Raw genomic sequence first — 21818 nt, forward strand, 5'->3', positions numbered from 1 at the left:
TGTGTGTGTGTATGTGGTGTGTGTAGTGTGTATGTGTGTGTGTGTATGTGTGTGTGGTGTGTATGAGTGTGTGTGTGTGTGTATGTGTGTGTGGTGTGTATGAGTGTGTGTGTATGTGTGTATGTGAAGAGTTGTGTGTATGTGGTATGTGAAAGTGTGTGTGTGTGTGTAGTGTGTATGTGTGTGAGTGTAAGAGTATGTGAGTGTATGTGCAAGTGTGTATGAATGTGTGTGTGTGTGGTGTGTGTAATGTGTATGAGTGTGTGTGTGTGGTATGTATGAGTGTGTGTGAATGTGTGTGTGTATGTGGTGTGTGTGTGTGTATGTGTGTGTGTAGTGTGTATGAGTGTGTGTATGTGTGTGTGGTATGTATGAGTGTGTGTGTATGTGTGTGTGTACGTAGTGTGTGTGTGTATGGTGTGTGTGTGTGTATGTGGTGTGTGTAGTGTGTATGAGTGTGTGTGTGTGGTATGTATGAGTGTGTGTGAATGTGTGTGTGTGTATGTGTGTGTGTGTGTGTATGGTTTGTGTGTGTGTATGTGGTGTGTGTAGTGTGTATGAGTGTGTGTATGTGTGTGTGGTATGTATGAGTGTGTGTGTGTGTGTGTATGAGTGTGTGTGTGTGGTGTGTGTAGTGTGTATGGTGTGTGTGGTATGAGTGTAGCAGAATTATTCAATGTGGAAAACATATAACATTCTTGGGCAAGGTTAGAAGTTCACGTCATGTGATGCTCAGCAAGATGGGAATCTCCTTGTCAATTTGCTGCCGGGCCTGGCAAACAAACTTCTCGGGTTACCTACTGGCGGCCCAAAGGAGGTCAAAGGTCACCACTGTGCAAAAGCATCTGGGCTGTTGCTTGATGGAGAAGGGTCTGGGCCCTGCTCGATTTCCTGAGCTCCCCCGACGGGCTGAGCACGCCAAAAAGCCCCAGTGGGCCGTACAACTCCAGAGACTGTGACAAATAAGGTTTCCCTGAGCCAGATTATGTGCGACCGTGCTGAATGTCTCTCTGGTGAGCGCACGCCTCCCACATCTGGATGCGGGCTGACCGCCAGACCCCTGTGCTCTTGGCCAGGGTTTCCTGAACCCTCTTACTACCGGAGGAATGCAAGCACGGGAATGAGCCGGGAGCCTGGGCAGGCCCGGGCCTGGCCACCAGGGTGAGGGCCTAAGGGGGACCGCCCTCATCCGGGCTTCCTTTCTGAGAAAAGCCAGCCCCGAGCCTGTCCAGCGACCTGCTCCTGCTTTCCTGTGTCGGGCCGGAAGCCGGGCCTCTGCTTCCTTCCCACATGTCACAGGAGGAAGGGCTCTGGAAAGCAGCTTCCTGAACACACATTGCTTGTCCCCTGCTAGACAGCCCTGGGAGAGTGATGGATGAGACTGTGACCGAGGGGAAGGTGACCAGGCTACGATCCTCTGTGGGACGCGCCAGGGCAGGGCCGACCCGGCTACGGCTGACGGTGGCCGGCGAGAGGTGCAAAGTCCTGATAAGAAGCCACTCTCCCCTCCCTCCTCGGCCGGAGAGGGGGTCTGCTCTCGGCCGGGTCGGCCCGCCCGGACCAGGTGCCGCGGGCCCCAGGGCGCCGGGCCAAGAGGAAGCCGGTGAGGAGGCCGGTCCTTCCCGTCCCCAGACCCGGCCCCCGTTTCTGCTGCTGTCACTGGACGCTGGCATTTCTGACCCAGTCCGTTGGCCTCCCGTGCTAATCATATGCAATGAAGATATGCAGGGCCAACATTTAAACCGGCTGCGGATCAATTAGCGGTCTTAGGTTTATCTGATTTTTATCAAAGAAGACAGAGCTGTGGGTCGATCGTCAGAGCCTGTGTCAAGTTGACCTTTTCAGAGCCGTCTACGTCGCCGGTCCCCCGGGCAACTTGTTGTCCCCTGCTCCTCTCTGAATGGCAGAAGTCTGTTCTGCTCAAGCACAAAGTATACACAGATGTCTATATTACATTCTTATAGGTTTGACAGCGACTGCATGTTGTATCTATAAACTGTCCTTTAGCCGTGACACTTCCTCAATGATGATAAGCTAATTTATGCAACTAAATCTCCTTTGTGCAGAAATGAAAGCTAATTGAGTCATTACAGAGTAATTCAGGAAGGAATACCTTGTATAAATTGGCTTACTTTATAAATCCTTCTCAAACGGTTTTCATGCATCCTAAGTGGGGCTAAGCAGCCCGCTGCTGTCTGGAGACCCCCAGGCCAGAGGAGGCCCCTGGAGGACCTTCAAAGCTATTCCAAAAAGGGGCTAAGTGGCCCACCGCTGTCTCGAGACCCCCAGGTCAGAGGAGGCTCCTGAGGGAACCTTTATAGCCATTCCAAAATGGGGATAAGTGGCCCACTACTGTCTTGAGACCCCTAGGCAGAGGTGGCCCCTGGGGGACCTTCCATTTTAAAAAGGGGCTAAGCAGCCCATTGCAGCCGCGAGACCCCCAGGCCAGAGGAGGCCAGTGGGGGAGACTTCAAATCCATTCCATAGAGGGGCTAAGCAGCTGCTGCCTTGAGACCCCCAGACCTAAGGAGACAACCAGACTCTCTCCTAGTGGGGAGAACAAGGGGCCCAAACCCAAGAGTGTCAGAGAGGTGACCGCCCATGCATTACCTGCAGCGGGCGTGGCCTCGGGAGCTGTTGGCTTGGCCTCCTCCGTTTTCTTGTAAGCACCATCCTCTTCATCCTCTGCAAACAAACAAAAAGAGGGAACACTGAGTCTTCTCTAGTGACGGGTGGCCCAGCTCCAGCCCAGCAGCACGGACACCCAGGGACCAAGAACCCCACTTTTCAGCCTCCCCTTCCTTTCACAAGGTGGCGCGCACTCCCAGTGACACATGGCCATATCTTCTGTAATAAAAGGTCAAGCAGCTGCCTTTGACTCCGCCACAATGGACGTGAGTTCATTAAATCCCAGATGCACATCCTTGAAGGAAGGACTTGCTCTCCATTTACAATATGGCAGAAAGCATCTCACTGGGCAGTTTTCAACTAAAAAATCCCTGCATGTGAATGGGGCCTGATGAAGATATTCCACAATCAATACTCCTCATCTACAAAGTGCTTAGACATAGATTGTTCATGTACTATTATCATTCCCACTTTAAAGACAGAGAAACTGAGACCTGGGGAGTCTATATGATCAGCCCCAGGTCACCCAGTGTCAGAGTGTGAATCGTGACCCAGGCCGCAGACCCAGGTCTCACCATCTTCGCCTGATACTTCACCGCTCCTCCAGCATTAACACACTGACCACACGTAGCCACGAGGAGACCCACGGTCTGGCATCCGTCTGTCCCTCCACCCAGCCTCACCCGTGAGATCCAAGTCTGGTTCTGGCTACTCTTGGAAAGCACAGTCCAAGTCACTCAAGCCAACCATAACCCAAAAGAGCAGCGCCGAAACGTTGCGATATCCCGGCGGTCTCTCTGTGGGAGAGATATTCTTAAGGCAACGGAGGGGTCGTGGGGACGCCATACTTTTATGAAGCCCTGATTTGCAAATGGGCGTATATATTAACCCAAATGATTATAATAAGCCACGGTGAATATTCTATATGGAGAAAAAAATCAGTACTTAATGAGTCAATTACCTAAGCCTCATTATAGTTATACCACCTCTATAACACAGCTACCTACAATTAGAATTTCTGAATCCAGCTGGTTATCTTAACCATGTGACTTAATAACTTCCCTGTGCTCCCTTCCTCACTCTCCCTCCACATTCCCTTCTCCAGTTATTAAGTTTGAATGGCTATAATGGGATCAAATCGGCATAATTTTAAACAGAGAATGAATAGAACACCTGATTCTATAATACTGTTACATCAAAGAAACATTATGTTCATTACATTTTAACTTTTCTCCTATTTAAGGGCCCATTTACATTTTGGGGGAGAAATCGACAGTGGGTGCAGAATGCCGAGAACAAACACGCGGTATCAAATAGTATCAGAATTCTGAAATACAGATATTTCTCCAGCCCGAGCACCAGTGAACCAGTGGCGGTGGGTAAGGACGCTGAAACAGTGAAGGCGGGCCGTAGGAACGATGGGAAATACGTCTGTCCACCGGCCATGTGATGCTGGCTGGTTCCTGAGTGCTCGTGGCTAATTGAGTCAGTGGATGTTTAGTGACCATCGATACAACATGTAAGATGGTAGTAGGTTAAAGGCTGCCCAAGGAGAGAACAGTTCGATTTCAAGGAGGGAAATAATAGGAGGAATAATGTACAGGTTCTGTGACAGAGATAGGAAGAGTGCAGTCAGGGGAGACCTGAATTCTAATCCCACCCCTGATAGTGACTAATGGGCAATTCTTCATAGATAAGATGGGATAGAACCACACAAGGGTGCTTATTTCCCAGGGTTATTGCAAGGAAGATAATGGGGAGCCACAGAAGGTGTCTTATTTTTGTTGGAAGTGCATTGATCAGAACTGTGTTTAATAAGATTTCCATGGAAGGGGCCCATGGAGTGGATCAGATCAGGGAGAAGCAAGAGGCAGAGAAGGGGAACAAGGGACTAGGAAACAGTTCAGCTGCAGCAGTTATCTACAGAATGAGAGGGATACAAAATATTAGCGGTAGAACTGAGAGAACGTGGAAAGCGGTGGCTTGTGAAGGGTGAGGGGAAGGTTTCAGGCCTTGGTGTCACCTGCTACTGGATGGTTCTATCACAGGGCAAGCCACAGTTCATCTACATCTTCAAATGCTATGTGATCCGCTCCCACATCCTTCTAGAAACAAAGCAGGGGGCCCAGCCTGACACCAAACTGCACATCTTCTCACTCTAAGAAAAATCCCCTTCACTTTCCAGGTACACACAATCCCAATGAAGGCTTTTCTGCTGTGTCAAGTCTTCAAATCATCACTGGTTCCTGGGACCTATTGTGGGCCTTTCTCTGCCTTATGGATTATCAGGACTTCTAGTTCTACCCAGACCCTGGCGCGTCACTGGGAGAATCCTGGGGCTAAAGGGATGGACTTTCACAGAAGTACCCCGTACCGGATTAAATGGCATCCAGCTCCGAAGTCCTCATCTCCTGGGCGTGCCTCACTGAGCACTTCACTGAGGTGTGTGTGTGGTGTATTTCTCATGAATGTGCATCCTTGGGAGGCTTGGGTCAAGTTATTTGTCATAAAATATACATCTCCAGTGTAGATTCTTGGACCCACCATCTTGGATGAAGGAGGAACTTAGTAGGATCCTTCTTGATTTAATTAGTGCAATGTCCTCTATGAATAGCATATTGCCAGCCACAGGGAATCTATGTATTGTTTGGACTGTGACAGAGTCACAAAAATGCTGAAAGGAACTTAATTCCCCCTTTTTTATACCTTTTTGATGTCAATGCTTAATAAGATGGCTGACCAAAATGGCCCCTGAGGTAAGAGCCGTCCTTCATTTGGTACATAGTAAGTCCTTAACCAATACTTGTTGATTCATTGATTGATTGTTTAGCATTAGAGATAGGTACAGAGGGGAAAACTTCCACCCATTGGTCAATCCTTCTCTGCAATTTGGACTGTTTAAGAGCTTCCTGGATCACTGAGTGCTTAAGTCACACAGCTGACATGTCACCCTGTCTTCAAGATGGCGTTCTCTCCATTATATCAGCTTGTTTCTTTATCTCATGTAATTTTAGCTAATGTTAGACACCATTCTTTCTTAAGAAGAGCCCTCATGGCTGCTTTGTGTTCTAGAGTCAAACCCTTTATAAAAAATTGGGGGAAAAATTAGCCAGTGAAATCTTGCTTGCTTTACAAGATCATCTGCAAAATCAGTCTGGTCCCGTTCCCCTAATCAAGGAGACAGCCTATACATGCATACAGCACTTGCAAAAAGATTTAGAGAAAGGAGAAAGGAAGCATATAGTTTGGTTGCCCTTTATGGTTAGCTACACAGCCTACAATGCATCCTATTGTGAGTATTTGCTTTGAAATCAATGGCTCAGTATCTTGAAATTTGTGTTTCCCCTAGCAATATGCCGACTTTAAATATGTGCTCAGGTCCAGCTATTTTTTTCTGACTCCATCAGCTTAAGTTCCATTGCCATGCCCTCATATACAATGATTTTGCTACCATCACCAATAAAAACACTAGCAAAAAAAAAAGGCTTGAAAGTCTGTTCCATATTCCTCCTCTTTGCAATCCTCCTACTTTGACTTAGAAATGCTCTTAGAATCACTGTACTTAACTGGATTTCATAAGAAGTCCTCTAAAAGCTCATTTTTTCCTTAACTATTTTATGGTTTTCTGGGGGCAACAGTGTCCACAACCTCCCCTCCTTCTCTTCCATGACTATTTTACAAGTGAGCCCATACCCTAAACTTAGCCCGATCTTGGGTGCTTTCTTTATTCACTTGGCAAAGAAGTTTAAATAACCGTTGGATAAGATTCTTCTGAAATGAGTATCTTATGAGTTAAATTGCTCTATGAAGTGGTGCTTCAACTGACATCTTTACTTCTGCTCCGTTCTCATTTTTAATCAATGACTTGTTTAAGCATGTGGGGTTAGAAATATAGTAACTCAATGCAGTATCTTTTCTACTAACACATTTCTCAAATGTGCTAGTAGCACAGAGCCGATTCTGAAACAGCTGCCATGTCAGTGACCAAGTTTCTCGTCTTGAGGTAGAGCATCTCCTGCTCTCCTTACCTAAGGTATTTGTGATAGATGCTGAAAGACTTTTTAGTCATCTATGAGTCTTTGGTCTCTTCCTTTACTTGATCCCAAACCATATAATCCAGCATATTTTTTTGTTTTGTTTTATTTTTTCCTCGTTCCTATTTTCACACTAAAAGCACTGAGTTTATCAAGAAACGTTGACATAAAATGGAGGATTCTGTCAAGTTCTTCATGGAATTTCTTCACTTTATTTTCTCTAAGGAGCGGTCTGTTTGTCCAAGCTAATCATGAGTACTGTCAGACAAGACGACCAAGTGTTCCAAAAAATATCACTTGTTGCCTCTGGCTACACAATGAAACCAACTCTATGAACTCTTATCTCTCCCAGGAAAACTTAGGAAATATTATTCCATTTATCTGCCATTTCTTTATGTCTTCTGGATTCCTTTGTAAAATAAATACTTAATAATCAACATTTATATTCAGCTTTAAGGTTTACAAAGTGCTTTACAAATATTATCTTATTGGTCTTCCCAACAACCCCGGAAGGTGGGGGCTATTATTATCACCCCCTGGAGCTGAGTATGGTGAAGTAACCTGTTCAGGGTGACAAAGCTAGTGAGGGAGGCTCACTACAGCTGTGGCCTTCCTCACATCCATGCTTGCACCTAGCTGGATAAGGACTGAATCCCTACTCCTCAGGAGTTTATTAATATTTTAGATGTTCTATAAATGGTATTTTTAGTCCACTTTGCACTCCCTTTTCTATTTTTGTGTCGAAACTAAGGAAGGCTGCCTGCAGGAGGTAACTTCTTGTATTTTTGTCCACTTCCCAACGCATTATAACCACAACCCAGGCAGCGGGATCTACAAAGGTTTGGAAGCAGGCTTGGGACAGCAGTGATACGATGAGGCATCCGAGCAAGACTTGTGTGTGCCATTAACACGTCTGATTTATCCACAGAACGTGGCACAGGTGAAGTCTCATTTAAGCCAGAGGCATAATCATAATGGCAAAATCTATGCAGTTTCCCCATCTGAATATTTCCATAGGCTAGGACACTTCATGAAGGGTTTTTCACTACTTCTGCTTATGTGGTGACTTTGCTGCCCACCCCATTTTCTAGCTTTGAATTGGTGACTGCCTCCCTAGGCCCATTCTTCCAGGAAAGCTGCAGCCACCAACCATGTTTTGCTGGGAATGATACCTTCCTTGGAGCAGTTTCCTCTTCCAGTTCTGGAACCAGGATTGAATCAAATCTGCCACTGTACCTGGATGGGCTGTGTCAGTCTACTATTTTACTTTTCAGGTCCAAAGTACCTCTTTCTGGCTACACCACTGTAGGGGCTTTAGGAAGACTATCCAAGTGGGGCAGTCTTCCCTAATTAGACTGTAAGCTCTCTGGGGGCAGGGACTATCTTTGCCATTGGATTTGTCTCCCCAGCACTGAGCTCCTGTTGATCACGTGATAAGCACTTAATCAATAGCTTTTCATTCATGTTTAAAGATACATTAATAATTAATCTACACAGAGAAACATTTAGAAAAATGTTAAGTTGGGGCTTAAATAATTAAAAGATTATTCTGTCAACTTAAGACTAAATCTAGATGCTTATATTCAATATGTGATCCCTGGTTACCTAGGATTAAACTCTTATTAAAGCACTATTTGTAAGACTAATTTGAACTTTGAGAAATGAAAAGTTTTAATCCTTAAAATGCACGTGCCACACAAAGAAGATATAATGAGCCCCAATTAATTTTTTTATTAGAGCACATCTTTCAGGTTCACAGACTAAGTAGGGACTAATTAAATTCATCATAACATAGTTTGCATCTCCCCACTTTAGAATTCATCCTTTTCTCTGCATCAAATACATGCTAAATTGGAGGCAGAAACAAGATTTCTTTATTGTTAAATTTAATAACGTTGCTATTTAATTGGTCTATCGATAAACATTTATTTAGCTCCTACTATGTGCCAGGCACCCTACTAAGTGACATTTGTTAATGTGTCCAATAGTAACGCAAATGGAGAAGATAAAAACAGAGGCAGAACAGACTGACTCAGTGAGGTTCTCAGTCAGCTGGATAACAGACAGACTCACAGTAGCAACCACAAAAATGAGGATCTGGGAGCAAATCAAGCAGAAGCTAGAACAGGAACCCACCAGTGTCCCATTGAGCGGTCTCAACCTACCAAGGCTGTTTTGTGAATAAAATGAGATCATTTTTGGAAAGCACATACAGTACTTATCATCCTCATCACGGTTATTAACCTCAGGGATCAGATGCCACAAGTTTTCATTTTTTTTTTTTGTCTAAAAAGGAGAAAAGAGCTTTCTTCTTTTCCTATACTTTCCTTTTCCTCTTCTTTTCTTGAGTATTTTGATTCTCAAATTTCACAGTGGAGAAGTGGGCTATTGCTTTATGGTTCTGAAGTTATCTTATAATTATGCAGCTAACCCCAGGCACTGCTTTTCACACCTGAGGAGACACTACAAAATTCAGATCATCTAAATCCAGAATCAGCCCCAGGAAGAAGTAGTCCTAGACCTAACAGTAGCAACAAACTGACCCACGCTTTATTCTTTTTCAAGAGTCTATAAGTCACACAATTTAAAGGGATTTCAATAGAGTAAGTCTGTCTTTATCTTTATAATTTAACATTTATTAAGAGCATATAGCATGTGTGAAAACCCCTCCCCCCTCTGACAGCTGTGATTCTTTGTTCTCAAGGAAAGCACATTTTATTAAAATGTGCACGTAAATCGCCAGATTCTTCTGAAATCACTTGGAGTTCCAGGAGAGACATTTAACACACATCTCTCTAATGGGGATTCTTGCTGAAGGCCTCCTCACACCCTTATCCCCACAAAACCAAGACAAATTTCAGGAAAAAAACCTTTCCTCGACTCATATTACTGGTCCTCAGCAAGATCCAGAGATCATTTCACGCCAGGCTGTGAATGGAATTGCTCCCCAAAGAGAAAGGCGGCAAAGATCAGACCTGGATCTGTAGACTTGGGGTCTTCTCTCTGCTGTCATTTATATATTAAATTGGGTATCAGAGAAGCAAAACGGGTTGGAGAAATACGAGGAGAGATCAGAAAGACATCTCATCCACTGTGTTCCCGCACCCAAAGTGCCAATCTCCTGAAAGGAATGGTTTCCAGGCTGCTCTCCCAAATCTGGGGAACAGCCACCTTCCGTTACCTTGTACACTGTGGTTCTATTTGATTTGCTATTCATCAATATTTTATTTGCCATGTTACCATTATCCAGTATTAATTAATACCTCAGAAAGTCACTGTTTGTGGGTTAATCTATTCTATTCAACATTTTAATAACAGTAAACAAAAACAGCTCAGCTATGCAGCAAAAATCCATCAGTGCACACAGATGGTGAGAAGGTTTTCATTAGGTGGTTTCCATAGCAATCCTATTGCAAATCTGGAAGCTTCTTGCACATAGGCAGCTTGTATTTACAAGCCTCTCTGCTGCGGCGTGAGGCTCTTCAGCATGGGAAGTTATTATTCCAATCACATATTGTTAGAAGAATCATCAGGAGATGTTTTGATCAGTCAAGATAAAAAAAAAAATACTGCAGTGAACTAATTTTAAAAGATTATTCAAGCATAGTTGCCTGTTTGCTTGCATACTAATTTTGGAGTTTTTGAAATTTCCCGATACTGCCGAAAGGTTAGAGGCTTCTGTGAAATCCTGCCACCTACAAAAGTACTTATGTGATCATTTGAAAAATATCTGAGATCTCCATTGTCGCACTCTTTAAGTAACGCCGAGAAATGCTGCAGCCAAGCACCAGTCCTTAACTGAAGGCAAAAACGTTATCTGTCACCCACTCATCCAGGGCAATCCAAGAGCTGCCTGTTATTCTCTCTGCTAGAGAGGGTCTTGTTTAAGATGCTTAGAGTTGGCTTAAATGTGGCAAACTCCAAAAATGAAAGAAATGCTTACTTGGGAGAAAAATCAAGGCCTCTTACCCCTCCCCAGTTTATCAATTTAATTTACAAATTGATCCAGCTCGGTAACAGATGGATTATTACCCTAATAAGAAGCATAAATCTGCCCAGCTAGGCAGTTTTCACAAAATGGCTATTTCTATTTTACAAATGTTATTTTTAGGATAAATTAAATAACTAAAAAGGACAGTGATAAGCAAATGAAACTTTTAGCTGACATAGCTTTAAAAAGCTAAAGACATTTAGTTGGCACAAGAGAAGACTTCAAGATGCTTGGATCAAGTCCTACGATTGATTTTGTCATTTCTTTAAAATGATTAAACTTCCCCCCCTTTACCCCCCAGGAAATAGAAGGAAGGAAGGGTGGGAAATTCCTACTTATAGAGCAATTTCTATCCCCAATAAAACACCTTTAGAAAATGACTTGGATGAATTCTCAGAGATGGAAGTCATAAAACACAAACCCAATATGGTCATTCTGACCTGAAATTTACATGATGATCAAGACACTGGTCTACCTACTCTATAACAACCTACCAGGTACAAATGTGGAATATGATTGATCCAAGTATTTATTATTTGCTGCCTCTCTTTTGAGAAACATTTTTAAAATATGATTCTTCCAGAGGACTGACTGGCCTGATTTTTGTAGAAGTCTAAAAGTCTAAATAAAAGTCTAGTGGAAAGAAACAATATTCTAGAAATCAAGCAAAGTGGAGAATTAGCTATATTATTGTGACCTTGATAATCCTGAAATTTTCCTAGTTCCTAGTTTTATTTCCACAAAGGAAAAAGACGAATTTCAACCTGAAGAAACAGAAATTTAAAATGAGTTTAAAAGGTATTTTCAGCTATGCAGAAGAGATACTATTGTTACATGGGCCCTGGGTCTACATTAGCTTCTGTACAAGTATTTATCAATAAAGTTAATGTAAATTACCAAAAATATGTAGAAATGGAGTATACACAAAAATAATCTACAAATGTTCCTTAATTACATGATCTGAATCATAACGTAATCTTCTCAAACTTGTACTTTTAATATTAAAATGTTGTAATAACTTTTCAAATCAAAGAGTAAAATGGTTTTTTAATTGCCATGATTCTGAGGCTCACAATTTACACATAGTCATTAAATGCAAAAATAGTCAATTAACTTGTCAATATCATAAATACATGTATAGAAAACAAAGGATGAAAATCGAGGTCCAGACTTTAAGGATCTATGATACTGTCAACAAAAAGTCAAAGAGCCTGCATATGGCATGGGGGGCTCAGACCCTCCCCTCCTGCCTTCCGCCAGCCACCTGCCATCTGTGTGATGTTGGGTGAGTCCTTGACCTTCTCTGAGCCTCAGTTTGTTCATGGGTAAAGTGAAGGGACGGGTCTAGACCAGTGGTTCTCAAACTTTTTGCTGGCCCTTCAAACTCTTAAACATTTTTGAGGACCCCCAAAGAGCTTTTGCTCATATAGCCTATATCTATTAATATTTACCACATTAGAAATGAAAACTGATGAAATTTTAAAATACTTGTTAATTCATTTAATAATAACTCAATAATAGCTTGACAAAATTAACATTTTAAAAATATTTTACAAAGAATTTTAGTGAAAAGAGCGGCATTGTTTTCATAGATTTTTACAAATCTCTTTAATGTTTGGCTTAACTAAAGAGTGCGAGTTTTTTTCTTTCTTTATTTCTCCCTTCGATCTGCTTTGATATGTTCTGGCTGAAATTACAAAGATAATCCAGTCTCATATAGATATGATATTGGGAAAAGGAGAAGCTTTAAAATTTTTTTTTAAATTTAATTTTTTATATATTTTTATTTCATTTTAATAATAATGTCTTAGTGCTTATATAAAATCATTTTGACCTCACAGACCCCAAAAGACTCTCAAGGCCTCCTAGAAGTCAGCAGACCACACTTTGAGACTTGATGGACGAGACAAGCTCGAAGTTTTCTTCAAGTCTTTTGATGCTCTGGTGCTTTCTGAGGGCTGGATAACAACTGGGGGAAAGGGAAATCAAAACCACCTTGTTTTACCATGCTGGCACCTGAGCTGACCCGAGAGTAGATAAGGAGAAGAGGCAGTGATGAGGAGGAAGAATGGAAGAGGATGAAGGGCTCATGCTAATTCATGGGGGTGGGAATCTCAAATGTGGGGAGCAGTTAAGAGTCAAATTTGGCCAGAACGAGCAGAATGGGGTGTTGAAAAGGCAGGGAAAAGTCCAGATGCTGGGCTGAGGAAAATGGAACCAGTGATTTGGTCAGTTGCATATGTCATCATCCTTTCCCCACGTCCAGGTCTTCATCTAAGTGTGTGTTGGTACAGACAGATTGACAGAGACAGACAGATGCTGTCTCCCCTGATGGAGACTCTTCCATTTCTGTCTTTTCCAGGATGTAGGTGCCAAATAAATGCTTACTGATTGACTGATTGATTGATAGACTGAGAGTCTTCTGGCAGATGGATTAGCGAAAGGAAAAAACAGAAAGAAGCCCAATCAGGGGCTATGAAAACAAACCAGGTGTGAGAGACGGTTTGAAGCGGAAGAGATGGCAGTGAAGGGGACAAAGAGAGAGCCACAGAGCAGTAAGGCCCAGGATCCAACTGGAAACAGGGAAAAGTGTCCAACACAGCCGTGAGACCATGAAATGGGGAGATGGAACTGGAGGAGGGGCAAGTTCAGAGAGAAGTGTGCTGCTCCATGTTGGATGTGCTGCACTAGGGCCAACGGAGCATCCAAGTGGATTAGCCTAACAGCCAGTCGGGGCGTATGGGCTGCAACTCCAGAGAGAAATTAGGGCCGGCCCCATGGATCTGAGGACCATCTGTGGAGAGCAGCAAATGACTCCCTGAGAGCTGATGAGCTCAGTGAGGGAGAGAATGAAGAGAGAGAAGAGGGCAGAGCTGGGGGGCACCTGCAGAGGGGCAGGTGGGGGGCTAAGGAGCAGGCAGCCTCCCTAAGATCACAGGAGGAGGGGCCCGCTTAGCAGGGCCAGAGGCGCGGAGGGAGCCAAGCAGCTTTGGGCCCCGCACCGCGGGGAGCACCCAAGGCACCCGCCAGCATCCACCTGCACCCCTCTTTGACTTATGGCTTCACCTCCTAACTGGGAACAGAGCAAACTGCTGATCTTTGTCTTCAACTCTTATCTCTCAGATCATCTGTTCAAGTTTGCAAATGCCTCGTATTCCTCTGAGCCACTTAAATGTAAATCAAATGGCAATGTGCTGCTGTCAGATGGTAGTTCCCTTTTCTGCCCCAAATGTCCTTCCAGTAACTAATGAGCTTCTATAGTGACACTGAGCATAACAGAATAAACTCTTTAAATACTCCTGAAATAATCGGTGAAACAATTTTTTAGGAATACAAATAAAATTCTCACCCTTGTACTTCTCCCCAGCACAGGTATGGAACAGAGAAAGCCTCTGTGAACCAGCGCGTTAATATTTATATAGCTTACTGTGTGTCGGGCCCTGTGCTGAGCATAGACAATTATGATCTCATTGGATCTTCACAAGGTAGATGCTGTTATTACTCCCAATTTACAGAAGAGGAAACTGAAGCAGGAAGACATGGAGTGACCTGCCCAGGGTCAAATAACTAACTAGTGTCGGAGGCTGGATCTGACTCAGCTCTTCCTGACTCCAGGTCCGGTCCTCTCCCTACTTGGCTCCCAGGCAGCATCCACTGAACCTGCAGAAGTGGCTCAACTAGCAAGAGACAACAAAGCTACAAAGAACCAGCAGTCTCCACAACCTGTGCCGCTAGCAAGGGCAAAGTTGTAAGAAGGGCAAGACCCAGAGGGTCACCGTTGGCATTCCTCTCTTTCTCTCCAGAAATTTCCCAGTAATAAAAAGAGACAAAATCATCCCATCAACACTTGAACCAGGATATACTGCAACATATCCAACATATATAGGACTGCTTGCCATCTAGGAGAGGGGGTGGAGGGAGGGAGGGGAAAAATCGGAATAGAAACGAGTGCAAGGGATAATGTTGTAAAAAAATTACCCTGGCATGGATTCTGTCAATATAAAGTAATTATTAAATAAAAACTTAAAAAAAAAAAAAAACACTGAACCATCTCTTATAAAAATGACCTGGCATTCTCCCTTTTCCTTCCTAGCATGTACAGATGCTCATATGTTGGTATACCCCATGACCAGATCCCACCATTGGCTACCCTGTTCCAGAGTCCCACTGTCGGTTACCCTGACCCAGAATCCTACCGTCAGTTACCCTGACCCAGAGTCCCAGCATCAGTTACCCTGACCCAGAATCCTACCATCGGTTACCCTGACCCAGAGTCCCAATGTCAGTTACCCTGATCCAGAGTCCCAGCGTCAGTTACCCTAATCCAGAGTCCCAGCGTCAGTTACCCTGACCCAGAGTCCCACAGTCAGTTACCCCGACCCAGACTGTCACCATCAGTTACCTTGACCCAGACTGTCACCGTCAGTTACCCCGACCCAGACTGTCACCATCAGTTACCCTGACCCAGAATCCTACCATCGGTTACCCTGACCCAGAGTCCCAATGTCAGTTACCCTGATCCAGAGTCCCAGCGTCAGTTACCCTGACCCAGAGTCCCAATGTCAGTTACCCTGACCCAGAGTCCCAGCGTCAGTTACCCTGACCCAGACTGTCACTGTCAGTTACCCTGACCCAGAGTCCCACCGTCAGTTACCCCGACCCAGATTGTCACTGTCAGTTACCCTGACCCAGACTGTCACTGTCAGTTACCCTGACCCAGAGTCCCACCCTGGCTATCCTGACCCAGAGTGCCACCTTCAGTTACCATGACCCCGAGTGCCACTATTGGCTATATGATCCAGAGTGCCCCCATTAGCTATGGCTCCAGACATTCCGGCCACTTGAATGTACGCTCTCTGATTATCTCTGTCTTTATGCACTCACTCAGGGATATACCAACACATGAGCATCTGTACATGCTAGGAAGGAAAAGGGAGAATGCCAGGTCATTTTTATAAGAGATGGTTCAAGTGTTGATGGGATGATTTCTGGAGAGAAAAAAAGGAATGAATTTCAACATCCATGAACAATGTATAGAAGACACTGATGGGAAGTTCCCTTAAATTCTAAAATAAGCAAAATTATTGTGAATTAAAGATTTACACTTCCTATCATAAAAGAGTTATCGTGGGTCTTTTATGGGCTCAAATATACTTTATGGTAGATATGGGACCCTTGTATAAGCAATTTTATGGTAAATTTATTAATGACTATCTTATTATTTTGAATTTTTTTTTTTACAGCTTTGGACTTGATCTAACCTGGTCTTTAAATATTTCATTTAAGCTGATTTAGCCCAATCTAACATTTATTTGGTACCAAGTCCCTGGTATTTGTGTATTGTTTTTCTGTGGAAATGGTGACCTCTTCATGACAACAGGCTTCAGGTTATGTTCTCCCCATGTCTTAAGGCAATTCATCCTGAAGAGAGAGGCCTCCCTGTAATGAATGAACTTTTGTGGCAACCAGGAGTCTGGGAGGAGCTCCAAGCCAATAACTCTTCCTGTTTGGCTGGGAGACAGAATGACGGAGGAAAGGGAATAAGGTGGAAAGCAATGTTGGACGCAGATTCTGAAAACCTCTAAGACCAGATCTGAGCTAAATGCACAGAGGAGAGAGCTCTGGGCCTGGAGTCAGGAAGATTCAAAATTCAAATCCAGATTCAGACACTTACTAGATGTGTAACTGTGAGCAAGTCACTTAACCTTGATTTGTCTCAGTTTCCTCATCTGTAAAATGGGGAGATAATAGCACTTCCCTGTTGTGAAGACTGAATGAGATAATATTTGTAAAGTCCTTATCTCCACATCTGGCACATAGTAGGCGGTATATAAATGTTGATTCTCATCAGCATCATCTTCATTATGGAACGGGTATATGAGCTAAGTGGGCAGACACACATGCAGAAAAGTCCTTCTCTACCGCCTACATGACTGAAGGAAGCACCATGAGAGTTTTGCTTCTGGATCCTCAGAGCGCAGAACTTGCCCCTCAGAGGCACACAGTGAGTGCTGGAGGACGGACCCATTTGTTTAAGAGATGGAGGCTGTGGCCAAACGAGGAGGATTTGGTTTATTTACTCTGCTCTTGAAGTGACTGTATTTCTTGCCGACTTGACCAGTTGGGTTACTTTGGAAGACAAACTTAACACTCTATTAAACACAACTGAGCATCTATTAATTTTTTTTCACAAAAGATTTCAGCCTCCGCATACTGATCCTGGAGATACATAGAAAACGTGCTGCTAGGCCCACAGGCTTAGAGAGTGACCCCCATCCTCTCCTGTGAAGAAGGAGCCGCCAACCCACAGCTGCCCAGAGGCAGGAGCAGCAGGAGATGCTGGGGGAGGAAGAGGAAGCGGCACGTGTCCGACAAGCCCAGTCACCACCATTCCTCCTCAATGACCATAGTTACCCTGGGACCTCCCTCATTCAAAGGACCAACAGATAGCTTGGCGCTGGGCCACATGAGAACAGAGCAACATCTGGGGGCAGGAAAACCTTCCTGATAGTCAGAAGATGGCCCAATGGGGAGGGAGCTGCCTTTCTTCCTCCTGGTCTTCAAGCAGAAGTCAGTGACTGCTCAGAGGCAACTGTTTGGGGATAATGGGCTAGACCAGATGGCCACCGAGGCTCCTTCCAACCTCTGCAGTCTTTCCTGCAGAGTCTAACTGCTTTGCTGATAGAGGAACTGAGACTTTGGGGACCATTCCACATCACAATGAAGCACCCTAACTGGGCTTCATGACTTGTGGTCATTAAAGACCAACTAACCAAATAAACAAACAAAAGCTCCAGATCAACAGCACCACAGACCCTATGGATACTTTAGTGAATGGATTTTTAAAAAATCCCACCAATCAAAAATTCACCATCCTTTTAAAATCCTACTGAATCTTCATTAATTTCTATAACTATAGAGCAGGACAATCAATATATAGATCTTGAGCAGATATCACAAGTGCACAGTGGACTGAGCTAGAATGTAGCCATGAGGAAGAGTATGAGCTGGACTGGCTCTGGGAAATAAAGAAGCTTGGGAACCCCAAGCTTCTCTCTGAAACAAAGGACTATCATTTTAATATCAAAATTACCCAAGGGCTGTGTGAGTTGTAGAATACTGTGGTCTCCTCAGAACTAAGGAGGATAATCCAAGAGACAGTAGAGAAACCCATGGTGAGTGTGAGCATGTAATGAAGAGCAAATTACAAATGAGCAACTATGAAAAAAGAGGGGAAAGATGAGCAAGGAAATGGATCCAGGGGAAAGCGGGTGGGTGGGTCATGGGGCAAGACCTACGGTACAGCCCAGTCTGCATGCCTTACTGGGAACCTCATAGTTCAAGAAAAGCGAGGGAGGTGCCCATCACACTAAGCAGACCACACTTTACCGAGCAAATTTATGGACAAGAGCAGCACAAAACAGACAGGTATGGGTGGCACCTGGTGTCTGCATGGTGGCAGGGAACGCCCACATCACAGGTATGACATCACAGAGTATTTGAACATCAGTATTTTGGGTTCTGTTCATTCATTAATGTCAAAATGTCTCCTTGCTGCCATGATATTCAACTCAGAAACAAACAGGTCCCCCAAAGCCAAAATGTCTCTTGGATATATGTTAAAAAAAAAAAAAAAAAGATTCTTGGATAACAAAATAACTTTGCTAAGTCTGTGATTCTCGAAAGTTAAGCTGAAAAATGATAAGCACTTTGTAAAACAAAAGCCCTGTTTGTATTGGCCAGCGAAGGTGAAAGACTCGGCCTCTCTGCTCCAGTTTCTGTTTTAGTTGGAAGGCAACGCACAGATGCAAAAATCATTCCCCAACACCCTCTGCCACAGCTCGGATGTGCTGGAAAAATGTAACAAGGCCAAGTCCTGAAGCGAACACAAGGGAAAACTGTTTGGATCTGGTCCAGTTTTGTGGAAGATTCACTAGGTCTTTGCCGCCTCCTCACCTCAGGCCCTGCCTGGGCTCCCCCGGACTGCCAGGGGTTCTGGGAGATGAGTTTTACTACCCTCTCCCCAGTACATCTGGGGCACCGATCTTTCTCCTCTCTCCCATCCCTCGTCATTCCTCCAGCTCCCTTTAATGTGCTGTCTCTCCTCTCTCCCATTAGACTGTAAGCTCTTTGAAGGTAGGAACCATACTTCTCGTGAGCGCTTAATAAAGGGTCTCGCTATCTACATGTGAACACTAAATCGGACGGCTGTCACACATGAGAGATCCAGCAAACCGAAGGTATTAAAATGTGAAACAAAAGTTATTACTTGGAAGAGAACTAGAGATGCATCTGATTTAGGTACTGGATTCCCCCTGCCTTTTATCCATTTGTCAAGCCCAACTCCAGCGGGCGAAGTTTTTTTTACTCTGCACCTGTGTACACATGCGAGCTGCCTAGCCAACTCTCCGTTCTTCCCCAATAAACAGTTTGTCTTGGATTGGATTCCATAGAACCATAGTAACCCTACCTCCTCCCTGGGGAGGTATTGTCTTCCCCCATTAGACTGTAAGCTCCTTGGGAGCAGGAACCATCTTTTTCTTATTTGTATTGTATTCCCAGCACAGTGCCTGGCACATAATAGGTATTTAATACATCTTTACTAAACTGAATTTAAGATGTTCTGACTCAGGAAAAAAAAAATGGGCCTTCTAGGTTTTTTTATTTAAAAATTTTTTAAAAAATAATAATAATAAAAAATAAATTTTTAAAAAATAAATTGTTTTTTTAAAGTACATTCTAGAGAGGGGAATCTTGGGGAATGGTAGGTATTTTCTCTGGTATATCCAAATAATTTTTGGATGCTGCAAGCATATAAAGACCAGATTCTGAAGGCTTAAAAAAATTCCCTCAGCTTTAGCTCTTCTACAGGGATAAGGAAGTAAGCGTCTTCTACCTAGATTCTAGAAATGTGACTAACAAAAGTAAAGGAAAAAAATCTCTTCTTAGGAAAGACGGCCAGAGTGTATTTTTGTTTGTTTTTTGTTGATAATGTACATACTAGGTAAAGAAGACTTTTATAAAGTTTCACCCAACAGACTCCCATGGCAACAAACTATAAATTCATCCCTCTTGGAAAAAGGGCTCCCTGCTAACCTTTGCAACCCATGACTCTAGAAGTAGGTACAGACTCCAAAAACTAAAAGCCATTTATCTATACGTGAAAGCACTTTCTGTCCCTTCACCATTAAACCTTATTGTTCAGATATTCAATTGAAGGGAAAATAGCAAAGAAACAAGTTTATATGTTATAAATTTCTACATTATTTTTGATTAAAAATAAATGTTATATTGTGCTTAAGGATATTTCAAATGCTATTTAAGAGCTCCTCTCCACATAATTAAATAAAGCAATCAAACATGCAAATTTAATGACATTCTCTACCAATTAAAGGGACAATCAACAGATAATAAGCTGTTTCATGGTCTTAACTTATGGGTGTGCATTTATTTAAAGAGTAGAGTGTGTTGAAATCAGATGCAAACTTTCCTGGGTAGTTGAGGTAAGAGAAAAATGTTAACTATTTAAAAGCTAGCTGAAAGAAAATATACCTCATTGTAACAGAGTAGTTTGATTATATGGCTTACACATACCCACTAAAGTTTTTTAGAAAGCAGTTAAGAATTAAGCCATCTTTGATAGAATCTGTGAGTATTCAAATGTATTCTATTTTCTTCTTTGTAAAAATTATTTTCTGGTCAGGTGCCCACAAGGAGGAAAGAGAGGAAACAAAATACGGCGCTGGGCTTGTTTCCCCAGGAAAAGTGTGGCTCCCAGATGCTTCCCAGCAGCCCACACTGGCTTCAACGATATATAAACAACCAACGCGATGATCTCATTGCACTGATGACACACAGGGACCAATCCCTTCTTCCAAAAAGCCCAATCTCAGAAGCAGGACAGACCCTCTGAGTCTTTTCATGAATAAAAGGATTAAAAGAAAAATGCCCTCCCCCAGCACCCTCACAAAATACCCACAAACCCAAATTCTCAATAAAACCTGCCGAGACTTCTTGAGAGCAGATGTTACTACAATTATAGGAAAGTTCCAACCAAGACTGAAGTCTTGTAACCAAGCTCCGAAGTACAAAGGATGAACACGCTTTATCATGTTCTAGAAACGTGCTAGAAAATGAGCTCTAGAAGCCCTGGTTCCCTCCCTCACATCCCACACTCCCTCATTCCTGCCTTCTGAGCCTTGGTTTTCAGGAGCATCCCCAGCAGGGCTCAATCCTCTAGTCGCCTCCTATAAAAATGATGCTGTGCAACAGCATTATGGGACTGTCTCAAAAAGAAGTCACTATGATTGCTCAACCTAGAGTAAAGTACGAAGGCTAACAGCCTGGCCTTGAGACCCATCAGAGATGGCCATTCCAGCTACTGCACAAGGCCCAGATACACACGTAAGTATTTAATCCAATAAGTCAGTCTCTGTCTGTGTCTCCGTTTGTCTGTCTCTGTCTGTCTCTCTTTTTCTCTGTCTCTTTCCCTCCCTCCCTCCCCACTAGGGAATGGTCAGGGGCTGGGGTCCAATCCATACTAACGCAATCCATGAACATCTTTTAAGGATTCTGCTGGAACACATTCAAGCATAAAAGAAACACAGCTCATATTTAACATGAAGAGAACTGTCAAAAACGTAGTCAGTGGTGAAAATGCAGCGATACAAGCGGAATTACTCTGGGTGATGTTTGTTGTCTGGGGAGATGACGAGCTCTTCTGTGATGAGAGTCTCTCAAGAACAAACAACTTCTGTCACATCATGTTCACGTCACAGAGGCTGTGTACAAGTCAAAAGGATTAAAATGGATCGAAGGTCAACGAGGAGGAAGGCGAGAATTTGTCCATCAATCCCAGAAGCAATTCTTCAACCGAAAGGCTTTGTGGGAGTGGAACGGATGTTTGCTTTTTAGAAAAATAAATGAAATTTACATGGTCTGATATGAACAATCTTTTTCCACGAGAAGGGCACGATAGCTCTGTGTAATATATCCTCGGTCACACAGAGCAGGACGGCTGTGTCCCCATTATTCTTTTAGCCTTCTTTTCTAACACAGAGCTGCCTAATTCTAATAATAAGCAACCGATCTTGGAGAGCGTTTCTCCCATAACTTATTACATCTTTGCAAAGTTCTGGCCAACAGATCCACGTCTAGAAATGGAA

General features: G+C 43.4%; 1 protein-coding gene across 3 annotated transcripts in view; it reads right to left on the reverse strand.

The window, feature by feature from the left end:
- Window positions 1-21818, reverse strand: part of SKAP2 (src kinase associated phosphoprotein 2) — a 163107-nt gene that overhangs the window by 27815 nt on the left and 113474 nt on the right. For all 3 annotated transcript variants that reach the window (XM_051963490.1, XM_051963491.1, XM_051963489.1), the window contains exon 10: window positions 2611-2685. In XM_051963490.1, coding sequence (XP_051819450.1) covers window positions 2611-2685 — 75 coding nt within the window. The remainder of the gene's footprint in view (window positions 1-2610; window positions 2686-21818) is intronic.

This window comes from Antechinus flavipes, chromosome 5, assembly GCF_016432865.1.
Source record: "Antechinus flavipes isolate AdamAnt ecotype Samford, QLD, Australia chromosome 5, AdamAnt_v2, whole genome shotgun sequence".
In the NCBI taxonomy this organism is placed as follows: domain Eukaryota; kingdom Metazoa; phylum Chordata; class Mammalia; order Dasyuromorphia; family Dasyuridae; genus Antechinus; species Antechinus flavipes.